Source organism: Carcharodon carcharias, chromosome 1 (genome assembly GCF_017639515.1).
Source record: "Carcharodon carcharias isolate sCarCar2 chromosome 1, sCarCar2.pri, whole genome shotgun sequence".
NCBI lineage: Eukaryota > Metazoa > Chordata > Chondrichthyes > Lamniformes > Lamnidae > Carcharodon > Carcharodon carcharias.
In genome coordinates, this window is record NC_054467.1 from 178706815 (window position 1) to 178722078 (window position 15264).

General features: G+C 40.5%; 1 protein-coding gene across 1 annotated transcript in view; it reads right to left on the bottom strand.

Annotated features, from left to right (window-relative positions):
- The window catches only part of mtrex (Mtr4 exosome RNA helicase), a 163301-nt gene that overhangs the window by 108425 nt on the left and 39612 nt on the right, over positions 1-15264 (bottom strand). Inside the window, exons 9-10 of the mRNA XM_041193483.1 lie at positions 14850-14948; positions 12389-12491 (exon numbers count right to left, since the gene is read on the bottom strand). Of these exons, the coding sequence (XP_041049417.1) occupies positions 12389-12491; positions 14850-14948 (202 nt within the window). The remainder of the gene's footprint in view (positions 1-12388; positions 12492-14849; positions 14949-15264) is intronic.

Consider the following 15264-nt stretch of genomic DNA (forward strand, 5'->3'; position numbering starts at 1 on the left):
CTGTGAGAGAGGGAGAAAGTGTGTGTGTGAGAGAGAGACAGAGAGAGTGAGTGAGTGAGAGAGAGAGAGAGAGAGAGAGAAAAAGAAAAAGAGTGAGTGTACGCAAGTGTATGTCTGATTCACTCCTAGTTTTAGGTTTCTCACTCACCACAACACACCAACACATACTCACACCCACTCACACAGTGGGTGATGGTGAATGACTGAACACACCGAGTATGGAATGAGCTGGATACACACATTGTCCCCCAACACAATCGAATAGCCATTTTTATTAATTACTGTTTTTTTAAAAAAAAAAGTAACAATTTATTGCTTTGACATTGCTTTATTTTTGCTCAGTGAGTTGCTTTTCTTCATAGCTAAACTTTTTTTGAAATTCATCTTAATGTCGTGCCAAACCTTCTTTCTGAAATTTGCTCATCAGCCTCTTGGAGTGAGAAAAAATGGAATGTGGCCCCCAAAGTGAAAAGGTTGGTCAAACTTGTTTTGTACCTTAAATCTGCCTCCTCTCATTCTCCATCCTTTCACCAATGGGAATAGTTTATCCCCATCTACTCTGTCCAGACCCTTCATGTGTTTGAACACCTCTATCAAATCTCCTCTCAGTCTTCTCCTCTCTAAGGAGAACAGTCCCAACTTCTCCAATCTAACTGCAGAACCGTAGTTCCTCATCCTTGGAACCATTCTTGTGAATCTTTTCTACACTCTCTCCAATGCCTTCACTTCTTTCCTAAAGTGTGGTGCCCAGAACCGGATACAATAATTCAATTAAGGCCGAATCAGTGTTTCATACAAGTTTAATGTAACCTCCCTGCTTTTGTACTCTATGACCCTATTAATAAAGCCTAGGATATTGTATGCTTTATTAACCACTCTCTCAATCTGTCCTGCCACCTTCAATGACTTATGCACATATATACCCAGGTCCCTTTGCTCATGCACCCACCTTTAAAATTGTACCTTTTATTTTATATTGCCTCTTCATGCTCTTCCAATCAGAATGAACATTTTTCTGCATTGAATTTCATCTGTCACTCCACTTGTCTGCCCATTCCACCACTGTCTGTCATTTTGAAATTCTACACTATGCTCCTCATAGTTCACAATGTTTCCAAGTTTCATATCATCCACAAATTCTGAAATTGTGTCCTATGCTCCAAGGTCTAGATCATTAATGTATATCAGGAAAAGCATGGGTCCCAACACTGATGCCTGGGGAACTCCACTGCAAACATTCCTCTAGTCCTAAAAACATCCATTAACCACTACTCTCTGTTTTCTGTTACACAGCCAATTTGATATCCATATTGCTACTGTCCCTTTTATTCCATGAGCTATAACTTTGTTCAAAAGTCCTTTGTGCAACACTGTATCAAATGCCTTTTGGAAGTCCATATACACCACACCAATAGCATTGCCCTCATCAACGCTCTCTGTTACCATTTCAAAAAACTCCACCAGGTTAGTTGAACATGATTTTCCCTTAGCATATCTATGCTGGCTTTCCTTAATTAACTCACATTTGCCCAAGTGAGTATTAATTTTGCTGCAAATTTCTGTTTCAAGAAGCTTCCTCACCAGCAAAGTTAAACTGACTGGCCTGTAGTTGCTGGACTTATCTTTACTCCCTTTGGGGTCATGGGGTGAAAAGCATCTGCAACAGGAAAAAGAATATTGCATTCTGACAAAGTATTTGACAGCTGGGATCAAAGAAGTAAAGAATTCCTCGTGTAAGGAATTTTGTTCCACACAAATCACAACACTGCATTTACTTTGTCAAAATGTTCACTATATGATTGGGTATAGCATTAAAAGAATCTGATTTTTTTTAAATACCAGAAACTTATCAAGGCAGTGTTTTCCTTCAATGTCTGCATTTATGTAGCATTACTGAAGCCTTGAAATATTTCAAATGCCTAATGAATTTTGTAATACAGTCCCAACTGCACATAGTAGGCACAATTATGCTTAACATTATTTCCCTGCTATATTTGGAGCCGGTAAACCCATCTGAATTGAAACAAGACACTGCAGAGATTGAACTAAGAACATAATAGGAGTAGGCTGTACTGCTCCACCATTCAACAAGATCATAATTAAACTTAAATAAACTTCATTTTCCCATGCTATCCCCAAATCCATTGATTGATCCCTTAATGTCCAAAAATTCATAATTCTTGGTCTTGAATATATTCTATAACTGATCATCTACAATCCCCTGGAATAGAGAATTCCAAAGATTCACGGCCCTCTGCAAGAAAAAATTTCTCATCTGTCATCAATGGCTGACCCCTCATCCTGAGAATATGACCCCCCTAATATTAGATTCTCCAGTTGGGGGAAACAGCATCTCTCTGTGCAGTTAAGCGCTCTAAGAACTTTATACATTTCAATGCGATTCCCCTCTCATTCTTCTGAACTACAGAGAATATAGGCCTATTCATGGGATCAACGTTTTATCCCAGGAGCTTCATTGCACTCCCTCTATGGCTGTGTGTCCTTCCTCAGGTAAGATGACCAAGACTGTATGCTATACTCTAGGTGTTCTCTCACCAAAGCTGTATATAACTGTAGCAAGATTTCTTAACTCTTACCCTCCAATTCCTTTGCATTAAACACTAACATACTATTTGCCTTTCTTAGTTGAAAACAAAAAACTGCAGATGCTGGAAATCCAAAACAAAAACAGAATTACCTGGAAAAACTCAGCAGGTCTGGCAGCATTGGCAGAGAAGAAAAGTGTTGATGTTTTGAGTCCTCATGATCCTTCAACAGAACTGACTGAATATTAGGAAAGGGGTGAAATATAAGCTGGTTTAAGGTTGGGGGGAGGGGTGGTGGTGGTTGTAGGGACAAGCAAGCAGTGATAGGAGCAGATAATCAAAAGATGTCACAGACAAAGGAACAAAGAAGTGTTGAAGGTGGTGATAGTATCTAAACGAATGTGCTAATTAAGAATGGATGGCAAGAATGGATGTTTCCAGGACTGTCACTGACCTCATCTCCTCTGGAGATCTTCCTCCCACAGCTTCCAACCTGACAGTCGCCCAACCTCAGATGGCCTGCTGCTACCTCCTACCCAAAATCCACAAACAGAACTGTCCCGGTAGACCAATCGTGTCAGCCAGTTCCTGCCCCACAGAACTCATTTCTCGTTATCTTGACTCCCTTCTCTCTCCCCTTATCCAGTCCCTTCCCACCTACATCCATGATTCGTCTGACACCTTACGTCACATCAACAATTTCCAATTCCCTGGCCGCAACCGCTTCCTCTTCACCATGGACGTCCAGTCCCTCTACACCTCCATCCCCCACCAGGATGGTCTGAGGGCCCTTAGCTTCTTCCTCGAACAGAGGCCCGAACAATCCCCATCCACCACTACTCTCCTCCGTCTGGCTAAACTTGTTCTCACACTGAACAATTTCTCCTTTAACTCCTCTCACTTCCTCCAAATAAAAGGTGTGGCTATGGGTACCCGCATGGGCCCCAGCTATGCCTGTCTCTTTTTGGGGTATGTGGAACATTCCTTGTTCCAGTCCTACTCCGGCCCCACCCCACAACTCTTTCTCCGGTACATCGATGATTATTTCGGTGCTGCTTCATGCTCTCGTCAGGACTTGGAAAAATGTATTAAGCTTGCTTCCAATCTCCACCCCTCCATCATTTTCACATGGTCCATCTCTGACACTTCCCTTCCCTTCCTTGACCTCTCTGTCTCATTTTCTGGTGATAGACTGTCCACCAATATTCATTACAAGCCTACCGACTCCCACAGCTACCTCGACTACAGCTCCTGACACCCCACTTCCTGTAATGACTCCATCCCATTCTCTCAGTTCCTTCACCTCCGTCGCATCTGTTCTGATGACGCTACCTTCAACAACAGTTCCTCTGACATGTCCTCCTTCTTCCTTAACCAAGGTTTTCCATCCACGGTGGTTGACAGGGCCCTCAACCGTGTCCGGCCCATCTCCCGCGCATCCACCCTCACACCTTCTTCTCCCTCTCAGAAACATGATAGGGTCCCCCATGTCCTCACTTATCACCCCACCAGCCTCCGCATTCAAAGGATCATCCTCCACCATTTCCGCCAACTCCAGCATGATGCCACCACCAAACACATCTTCCCTTCACACCCCCGGCGGCACTCCGTAAGGGTCGTTCCCTCCGGGACACCTGGTCCACTCCTCCATCACCCCCTACTCCTCAACCCCTACCTATGGCACCACCCCATGCCCACACAAAAGATGCAACACCTGCCCCTTCACTTCCTCTCTCCTCACCGTCCAAGGGCTCAAACATTCCTTTCAAGTGAAGCAGCATTTCACTTGCATTTCCCCCAACTTAGTCTACTGCATTCGTTGCTCCCAATGCGGTCTCTTCTACATTGGAGAGACCAAATGTAAACTGGGCGACCGCTTTGCAGAACACCTGCGGTCTGTACGCAAGAAAGACCCAAACCTCCCTGTCACTTGCCATTTTAACACTCCACCCTGCTCTCTTGCCCACATGTCTGTCCTTGGCTTGCTGCATTGTTCCAGTGAAGCCCAACGCAAACTGGAGGAACAGCACCTCATCTTCCGGCTAGGCACTTTACAACCTTCCGGACTGAATATTGAATTCAACAACTTCAGATCTTTAACTCCCTCCTCCATCCCCTCCCCCTTTCCGTTTCTTCCCCCTTCCTTTTGTTTTTTCCAATAATTTATATAGATTTTTCTTTTCCCACCTATTTCCATTATTTTTAAAACAAAAACAGAATTACCTGGAAAAACTCAGCAGGTCTGGCAGCATCGGCGGAGAAGAAAAGAGTTGACGTTTCGAGTCCTCATGACCCTTCGACAGAACTTGTTATTTTTAAGCCATTATTTTTAAATCTTTTATGCCCTGCTACTCTTTCCACCTCACCCCCACTAGAGCTGTATCTTGTATGTCCTGCCATCCATTCTTAATTAGCACATTCGTTTAGATAATATCACCACCTTCAACAATTATGTTCCTTTGTGACATCTTTTGATTATCTGCTCCTATCACTGCTTGCTTATCCCTACAACCACCACCACCCCACCACTTCTTTCCCCCCACCCCACCTTAAACCAGCTTATATTTCACCCCTTTCCTAATATTCAATCAGTTCTGTTGAAGGGTCATGAGGACTTGAAACATCAACTCTTTTCTTCTCCGCCGATGCTGCTAGACCTGCTGAGTTTTTCAAGGTAATTCTGTTTTTGTTTTGCCTTTCTTAGTGTTGGTTGTACCTGCATGTTAATTTTGTGATTTCAGTACACAGGCACCTAAATTGCCCAGGATGCCAACTTAATCAGCCTCTTACTAAAATTGATAATTTCACATTTCCTTCCCATTAAATTCTATCTGATACCTTCATGTCCAATCATTTAGACAGTCTATGTATCCCATTGCAGCCTTTTAGCATCCTCTTCACAAATAACGCCCCCACCCAGCTTTGTATAGTCAAAAATCATAGACAGCTTACACTTGGTTCCCTCATCCTATTCATTGATAAAGGTTGTAAATATCTGAGGCTCAAGCACTGATTCCTGCAGCAATTCACTGGTTATACCCTGGTACCCAAAAAGTGACGTATTATTCCTACCCTCTGTTTTGTGTCCTCTAATGGATTCTCAAACTATGCGAACATATCATGCCCAATATCATGCAACAACCTCTTAACAGACACCTTACTGACTGCCTTCTGAAAGGCTATATATACATCTCCCTTATCCACCCTGCCAGCTACACCCTCAGAAATGTCTAATAAATTTGTCGGAAACACAATTTCCTTTTCACAAAACCATGCTGACTTTGCCAAAGAGCACGGTGATTTTCCAGGTGCTCTGTTACCACATCCCTGATAGGTCTAGGATTTTCCTTACTGATCCCACATTAAATCTATCGGTTGACTTAAACTTCCCAAAGTCTCCTTTCCAACTGCCGCCAGTAGTTAACAATGTGAAGACCTCAGGCAGCTTCAAGCAGTTGTTCGAGCTGTTAACAACCAAGGGAGACAGTGGAAACTTTAGGCAGTTTCCATCTGCTGATATGTTTAACATGATATCAGTTCAAACTCTGCTACAATGTGTTCATTCTACTCGCTACTCTGTGATTCTAATATTTGCTCACTTACAGTGCAAAGAAAATACTAATTGAATGCAGGCACATTTTTAAAAAACTGGCCTTTAAATAGTTGCTAAGTATGCTCAATAATGGCTCAAAATAGCTAGCGCCTTTGTAATTGACACCTATGTTGATGACAAGTTTATTTTTTATTAATTCATGGGAAGTAGGCTTCAGTGGCTGGGCCAGCATTTATTGCCCATCTCTAGCTGCCCCTGAGAAGGCGGCGGTGAGCTGCCTTCTTGAACCGCTGCAGTCCATGTGGTGTAGGTACACCCACAGTGCTGTTAGGAAGGGAGTTCCAGGGTTTTGACCCAGAGGCAATGAAGGAACGATGATATATTTCCAAGACAGGATGGTGAGTGACTTGGAGGGGTATTTCCAGATGGTGATATTCTCATCTACCTGCTGCCCTTGTCCTTTTAGGTGGTAGTGGTTGCGGATTTGGAAGGTGCTGGCTAAGGAACCTAGGTGAATTCCTGCAGTGCATCTTGTGGATGGTGCACACTGCTGTTACTGTGTGTCGGGGTGGAGGGAGTGAATGTTTGTGGATGTGATGCTAATCAAGCAGGCTGCTTTGTCCTGGACGGTGTTGAGCTTCTTGAATTTTGTGGGAGCTGTACTCATCCTGACTTGTGTCTTGTAGATGGTGGACACCTTTGGGTAGTCAGGAGGTCTGTTACTTGTCACAGGGTTCCTAGCTTCCAACCTGCTCTTATAGCCAGCATATTCATATGGCTAGTCCAATTCAGTTTTTGGTCAATGGTAATCCCTAGGATGTTTATAGTGGAGTATTCAGTGATGGCAATGCCATTGAATGTCAAGGGGCGATGGTTAGATTGTCTCTTGTTGGAGATGGTCATCGCCTGGCACTTGTGTGGCGCGAATATTACTTGCCACTTGTCAAGTTGGATCTTGTCCAGGCCTTGCTGCATTTGGACAGGGACTGCTTCAGTATGTGAGTAGTCACGAATGGTGGTGAACCATTGTGCAATCATCAGCGACATCCCCACTTCTGACCTTATGATGGAAGGAAGGTCATTGATGAAGCAGCTGAAGATGGTTGGGCCGAGGACACTAATCTGAAGAACTCCTGCAGTGATGTCCTGAAGCTGAGATGACTGACCTTCAACAACCACAACCATCGTCCTTTGTGCTAGGTATGACTCCAACCAGTGGAGTTTTCCCCCTGGTTCCCATTGACTCCAGATTTGCTCAGACTCCTTGATGCCACACTTAGTCAAATGCTGCTTTGGTGTCAAATCACTCGCACCTCCCTCGGGGGTTCAGCTCTTTTGTCCATGTTTGAACCAAGGTTGTAAATGATTAGCAATATTTGCTCAATAGTTCATGAAAAATGAAGATGATCTAAAAGGTTAGCACTGTATAATGAAGTAGGCACCGTTTTTTAGCATGGGCAAGAAGCCCATTGGTCATCTTTGAATACACCTCATCAAATATTAATCAATTTCAAAAATAGTGGAATGGAGTTCAAGCAAATGAACACTTCGCTCATCATGTAACGTCTATTTTTCTAAACAATTAGTTTGATTTTCTCAGCAGTTATTAGAGGCCCTGTTAAAAATATAATTCATAGAATACAAACAAACCTTCACTGACTATCAATTTTGCAAATAAATTGTACAGGATTCAGAAGCAATCAGTGGCACACAAATGCCAGACTGCTGCCAACAATCGTAACAAATATCTATAATTAGGGGACTTTTGAACATGTATAGGCATTTCAGCAATCTAAGAGCAAGAACTGTATTTTTTGAAACAATTATACATTATTCAGTAATATTCTGTCTGGCCTCATAGTAAAATGGAAATGAAGAGACAACTGATGCACCACTTTTCACTGAAATTCAGCAACGTTCATTTTTGAGATCTATAAACTTGGATTATGCTATCTCTACTGGTCTTACATTTAAATGTTCCACTACAAAATCTAAGTTTTACTGAATAGCGAATGCTTTTGCTGGATTATACCAGTACATCATTACATGCACATTCTACTCACACCGAGATAAGAGCACGTGTGTCTTGCATTTAGAGGAATGAATGGAGAAACTGGGGCTGTTTTGATTCAAATAGCAATTGTGAAAAGATCTGATATGGGTGCAGAAAATTGAGAGACGTTTGATAGTGCAAATGGAGGAAAAGAAAAATATTCTCACTAGTCAATGACTTATTTTTAAAATCGAGATAGTCGCTGAAAGTCACATTAGAGTTTTTTTTAATGCAGCTGGTTAAGGGGATATCCCAGTGCAATTATCACTGAAAGCAGAGTAGAAAATAACTTTTAAAGAAAGAGTTTGATAAATATTGTAAAATAATTCAATTTTAAAAATTATTGGGGTAAAAAAAAATGGTTATGCAGGAAGATCTTTCAAGAAGACAGCGCAAGTGCAATGAGGCAAATGACATTCGTGCATGCTTCAAAGCTGTATGATTTTATGGAAATGTCCACTCTCAACCTCAATTCACCCAACAGCAATTGGTGCAATTATTTCTTCTCAAATAACAGGGATGAGAGTGAGTAAAGACAAAAAGATCTGACATTTTTTTATGGCAAGGAATCATGTACATTGTAATGCAAAGCGGCAAAGTCACCGCAGCCCGAGAGGACAGAAAATGATCTCACTTTTTAATGATATGCTGTGAAATGCAAATGCGCATTTAGAAATAAATAATTAGGATTTGATAGCCATTACGGAGGCATGGTGCAGGAGGACAAGGATTGGGACCTGAATACTGAAGGTTACAGGATATTTTGGAAGGACAGGTGAGAAAAAGCTTCTTCAAACAGCGAGTAGTTAGGGTTTGGAATGCGTTGCCTGGAAGTGTGGTGGAGGCAGGTTCAATTGAGGCATTGGTTAATTATTTAAATAGAAACAACATGCAAGTTAACAGGGGAAAAAAGCAGGAGATTGGCATTAAGTTAAAATGTTCAGAGAGCCTGTGTCGACATGATGGGCCTAATGGCCTGCTTTTACACCGAAACAATTCTGTGATTCTGTGACAGGAAACGAGGAAAAGGTGGAGGGATGGCTCTATTAGTTAATGATGGTATTAGTACAACTGATAGGGATAATTTAAGTTCAGGAAGCCAGGGTATGGAAACAGTTTGAGTAGAGATAAGAAATGGTAAAGGCAAGAAGTCACTTGTGGAAGTTGTGTACAGGCCCCCTAACAGTAACCACATGGTAGGGTTGAGCATAAAGAAAGAAATAATTGGAGCTTGTCAGAAAGGCACGGTGATAATCATGGGAGATTTTAATTTACAAAAAGACTGGAAAAGTCAGATGGGTAAAGATGGTCTTGGCGAGGAGTACATTGAATGTTTTTGGGATAGTTTGTTAGAACAGCATGTTCTGGGGTCAACCAGAGAGCAGGCTATACTAGACCTGGTAGTGTACAATGAGATGGGATTAATTAATGCTCTCATAGTGAAGGCGCCCCTGGGTAGCAGCGACCATAATACTGAATTTTACATTCAGTTTGAGGGAGAGAAGAGTGGGTCTGTGACTAAGTTTTTAAACTTAAATAAGGGCAATTATGAGGGCATGAAAGCTGAGCTGGATAAAGTGAATTGGCAAATTTGGTTAAGGGATAGGTCAATAGAGATGCAATGGCTAATATTTCAGGGGATATTTCAGAATGCACAGAAAATATCAAAGGGACAGATACACCATCTATGGTTAACTTGAAAGGTTAAAGACAGTATCAAACTTGTAAAAAAGCATATAATTGAGCAAAGACAGGTGGCAGTTGAAAAGATTGGACAGAATATAAGGAAAAGCAAAGAATGACTAAAAGACTAATAAGAAGGGAAAAATTAGAGTATGAGGGGAAGCTAGCCAGAAATATAAAAACAGATAGTAAGAGTTTTTATAAATATTTAAAAAAAGAAACGAGTTAATAAAGTGAGCCTTGGTCCTATAGAAAGTGAGTCTGAAGAATTGATAATGGAAAACAAGGAGAGGGCAGATGAATTGAACAGGTATTTAGCATCAGTTTTCACTATAGAGGATACAAGAAACATCCCAGAAGCAGCTATAAACCAGGAAATAGATGTGAGGGAGGAGGTCAGGAAAATTACAGTTAGCAGAGAATTGGTACTGAATAAATTGTTGAAGTTGCGAGCTGACAAGAGCCTGGGTCTTGATGGACTTCATGCTAGGGTCTTAAAATAATTGTCTGGTGAGATAGTTGATACATTGGTTTTAATTTTCCAAAACTCCCTAGACTGGGGGAAGGCTCCATTAGACTGGAGGATAGCAAATGTAACTGCATTATTCAAAAAGGGAGGGAGACAGAAAGCAGGAAACTCGGACCAGTTAGCTTAACATCTGTTGTAGGGAAAATGTTAGGAGCTATTATTAAAGAAGTTATAGCAGGGCACTTGGATAAGCTCAAGGTCATCAGGCAAAGTCAACATGTTTTTGTGAATGGGAAATCATGTTTAACCAACTTATTGGAGTTCTTTGGGAAAGTAACATGTGCTGTGGATACAGGGGAACAGGTGGATGCACTGTATTTAGATTTCCAGTCAGCATTTGATAAAGTGCCACATCAAAGGTTATTGAGGAAAATCAAAGCTCATGGTGTGGGGGTAACGTACGATAGAAGATTGGCTGACTAACAGGAAGCAGAGAGTAGACACAAATGGGTCTGTTTCGGGTTGGCAGGATGTAATGAGTGATGTGCAGCAGGGATCAGTGCTGGGACCTCAACTTATTACAATATAAATGACTTGCATGAAGGGATGGTTGCCAAATTTGCTGATACACAAAGATAGGTAGGAAAGTAAGTTGTGAAGAGAACAGAAGGAGGCTACAAACAGATTTGGATAAGTTAATTGAGTGGGCAAAGATCTGGCAAATGGAGTATAATGGGAAAATGTGAAATTGTCCATTTTTGGCAGGAAGAATAAAAGAGAAGCATATTACCTAAATGGTGAGAGATTGCAGAGGTCTGAGGTGCAAAGAGATCTGGGTGTCCTTATGCATGAATCACAAAAGGCTAGCATGCAGGTACAGCAAGTAATTAGAAAAGCTAATGGAATGTTATCATTTTTTATGAGGCAAATTGAATACAAAAGTATGGAGGTTATGTTTTAGTTGTACTGGGCACTAGTGAGATCATATTTGGAGAACTGTGTACAGTATTGGTCACCTTATTTAAGGATGGATGTAAATGTGTTAGAAGCAGTTCAGAGAGGGTTTACCAGACTAATACCTGGAATGGGTGGGTTGTCTTATGAGGAAAGGTTGGACAGACTGCACTTGTATCCACTGGAGTTTAGAAGAGTAAGAGGTGACTTGATTGAAACATATAAGATCCTGAGGTGTCTTGACAGCGTGGATGTGGAGAGGATGTTTCCGCTCATGAAAAAATCTAGAACTGGGGATACCTGTTTAAAAATAAGGGGTCACCCATTTAAAACAGAGGTGAGGCGAATTTTTTTCTCTTAGAGGGTTGAGTGTCTTTGGAACTCTATCCCCAAAAAGGTGGTGGAAGCAGAGTCTTTAAATATTTTTAAGGGAGAGGTAAGCAAGGGGTGATAGGTTATCGGTGGTAGGTGGGATGCAGATTTCAGGTTACTATCAGATCAGCCATGATCTTATTAAATGGCGGAGCAGGTTCGAGGGGTTGAGTGGCCCACTCCTGCTCCTTGTTCGTAATTTTGTTATATTCCAGGCAACTTCAAATGGGCAGAATTATTAGATTTTAAGTCAGTAGTTTTCCTTTGTTTACCTTGTAGTACCATCAAGACAGTGGGCCAAAACGTTTGTATAAAATCACCAAAGGGACCTTAGCATTTCAATATTTCAGCATTCAATGCAGCTAGTGCATGCAATACAGGATGAAGCCCATACTAACAACAGAACGTGAACTTGCTTCACTTCGCATGTACATAATCCAGCAAAGGACTAAGGAGAGTGCAAGGCAGAGGTCGGAAAAACATTTCAAATTCCATAATCAAAAAGTTGGAATTCTGCCAAAGGGCAGAAGTTTCTCATCCCTGAAATAAGCTAAGGAGGGAGAGAAAACACTTCAAATATGGATCACAAATCACAGAAGATGCAAATTAAATAGAAAAAAGATTTCAAGCTGCAGCAAAAATGGTGCAGGGAAATAACAGGAGAACGGCTAAAACAATACCTTAACGAAGATACAATGCCTAAATTCGTTGCATGATCAGGCACGCTGCCGCAAACAAACACATCACTTTTTCAGTACCTTTTGTTCCTCCTTTCCGCCCTTTTGGATCACCCTTTGCAAGATCACCGGCATCTCTCAGTACCTGCATGGCTGTGTTGAAGTTATCTTCTCTAAAATCTCCCTTTGATATACAAAAAAAAAGATGCATTTTTCTGCAAAGTAAATACTTATTAGAATCAAGAGTGGCTATAAAGTTGGAGAGAAGTACTATCATCTTTCTGCATTTGTCATACTAGAAATTATTTTCCAATTTCCAAGGTCAAAGTCATTTTGCATATCTAAATTTGTGCGCTTTGTGATCAAAACCAGCAAATGAAAATTAAGCTGCTCCACCTCTGATGAAGATTACACACCAAAAACATGAATTTCCTCACTTTTCTCTTCACAGATGCTGACTGATCGGTTTGTGTATTTCCAGGAATCTCTGTATTTATTTTAGAAATAGTCCCTATTCTAATTTACTTTAAGGGGAAATTGGAGTTAAGCTGTGATTGTCTTCTGGGTATAATTTACTTCAGTAGGTCTCCTTACAACTAGCCATCTCTGCCTTGCCTCGTTTCCCGCTTTCAATGGCCTTAAAAATGTATTTTTCCGAAATGAGTTAACACACCTCTTAAACACCATGCAAGGCAGGGGCTGGAGTGGACGAAACCTATACATATTTATTATGGTGGAATGCCTTGAGTAGCAAGAGACAGCTATAATGTAAACAGTTGCATGATTAATTTAACTCTGGGAACACACATGCTTGAGGACATACATGCTTGGACAATACTTTATAGCGATATTGGCATTTGAACAAATCAGTATAAAAGACAGAATGCCAGGCAACAGCTGCATTGCCAGAAGCAGTGCATGAAGTTTCAGTGCTGCAGTCACATTTTCACTCTTAAGCATTCTAAAATGCAAACCTACCATTACTCCAGCAGTATCAGATTGCAGAGCAGATTTATTATTTTATTTATATAAGTCACTCGAACATTTCTAATTCCATTTGCTTCTTTTTGTTAATTGATGACTTAGGTAAAAAAAAGCACTTCAAGGACCAAGTGAAATTGAACCAAAATAGAAAAATTGTAGTCATCGCTGCAGGTACTACAAAGGTAGCTTTGAGCTGTTGTTTACAATCATTTTTGCTGATTTGATTAAACTTACAATTAGAATGAGTGAATAAATTGTGGAAAATGGAATTCTGATGCAAAGGAATGGTCAGTGAACCAATAGTGCTCCCTCTGTCAAGCTGGGACACAACATTTTTTTGCCCATTCTAAGCTATCAGCTGCAACAGGATTCCAGTTATTCCCAGCTAAGTTTGTCTCCCAACTTTGAAATTAGTGATCGTGCGGTTATCATTTTTATCTATTAAAATTAATATACTGACCAATCTTCAACTGGTTATCTACTTTAGGTAAAATTGAGAACACAATATTTTTCAAAAGAAATGCACAGCAAAATGCCTAAATTACAAGTACCAGTAAAATGTTTAAAACTAAGTGTTAAAGCCAACTGGCCATAATCTGTAAATGGTACTGGAATAAATTGGGTATCACTGTTAAATCTTTCTTTAAAATTTCACAATTATCTCAAATTTGATTTAATATCTAGTTGCCTGTGCCTGAACATTAATTTAAAAACAGATAGTGACAATATTTCTAGTTGTGGATATTTGAAAATAAATTAAAATTTGAGAAAATGCAGGGCTGACTCAAACATACCAATTTATTACACGAAGCAAGGACAGCTAGTTCCTACCATAGGCCTGATTTCAAAACAATTGACGGACAAATTGTGAAGCATCACAAAATCTCCAATTAATTGTTCATGTTTAAAAAATGAGCAAATGGTCAAGTAACATTCCAAGTTTATTTACACAGGAGTCAGTTAACTATGTCACCCCATGGGAGCAATTTTGGACTTCTGCTTGAAACAAGCATGAAGATGTCAGAGTGGCATGCTATTTACCTGCTGTCAGCATCACGAAGCCCAAGCTATTAATAAATTTGGGCCTCATTTAACAGGGACAGCTGGTGAGGGGGTGAGGATGGGGGTAGGCAAAGAAGGCCTTGCATGGAATGACAGTTGAGGTTCAATGACCTCAGAAAAATTAAAATGCATCTTATCACCTATTTTTTGCATGGCCTCCTGTGATCCATCTAAGGATACTCCACCCACATGGCTGAAAATCGTAACCAAGATCCTACATCTGGTGTGGGACTTGATTTATAAATTCCAATAGTCTCTCCCTTTGCCCTGGAAACAGGCAGACGGCTGCTCAGGCATTCACAGGCACATCTGCAACTTTTATCAAACAGACTTGGAGTCAATAGGGTGACCAGCACCCAGAAGTTTCACTTGCTTAGCCACTTTTCTGGCAAAAATAACCCATCTAATATTGTGAATTTAAATATTCATGGTACAAAGTATACAAACAAAATTTAATTAATCTATATAGTGCATTTCAAAGTTCTGCTTCACTTACATTTTCATCGACTACTAGGTGCAATCCATCACCTCCTGCTGGAAAAATATAATGCTGCAGCGGTGTCGGTCTGTAGTCGGTATAGATCACATGGCACGGCTAAAACAAAAATTATGATTAAGAAGCTGAATATAAATTACAAAATGTGGATTTAACCACAAATATACACCTCAAATACAGCAATTAGTTTATAAGTCATACATTTCAATAACATTCAATATTGCAACAATATTGCACACAATTTAAACTGCTAAAATATTGAAGACTTTTTTTAAGCTTACAATTTCAGAAATGCAAAATTTAATAGATTACATAGATGGTTGAATCTATGGGAATATATGGATACAGGATAAAAACTAATAGGCTGTTTTGAACCAAATGACCTATTTTGTGTTATTTTTGCATAATTTTATGA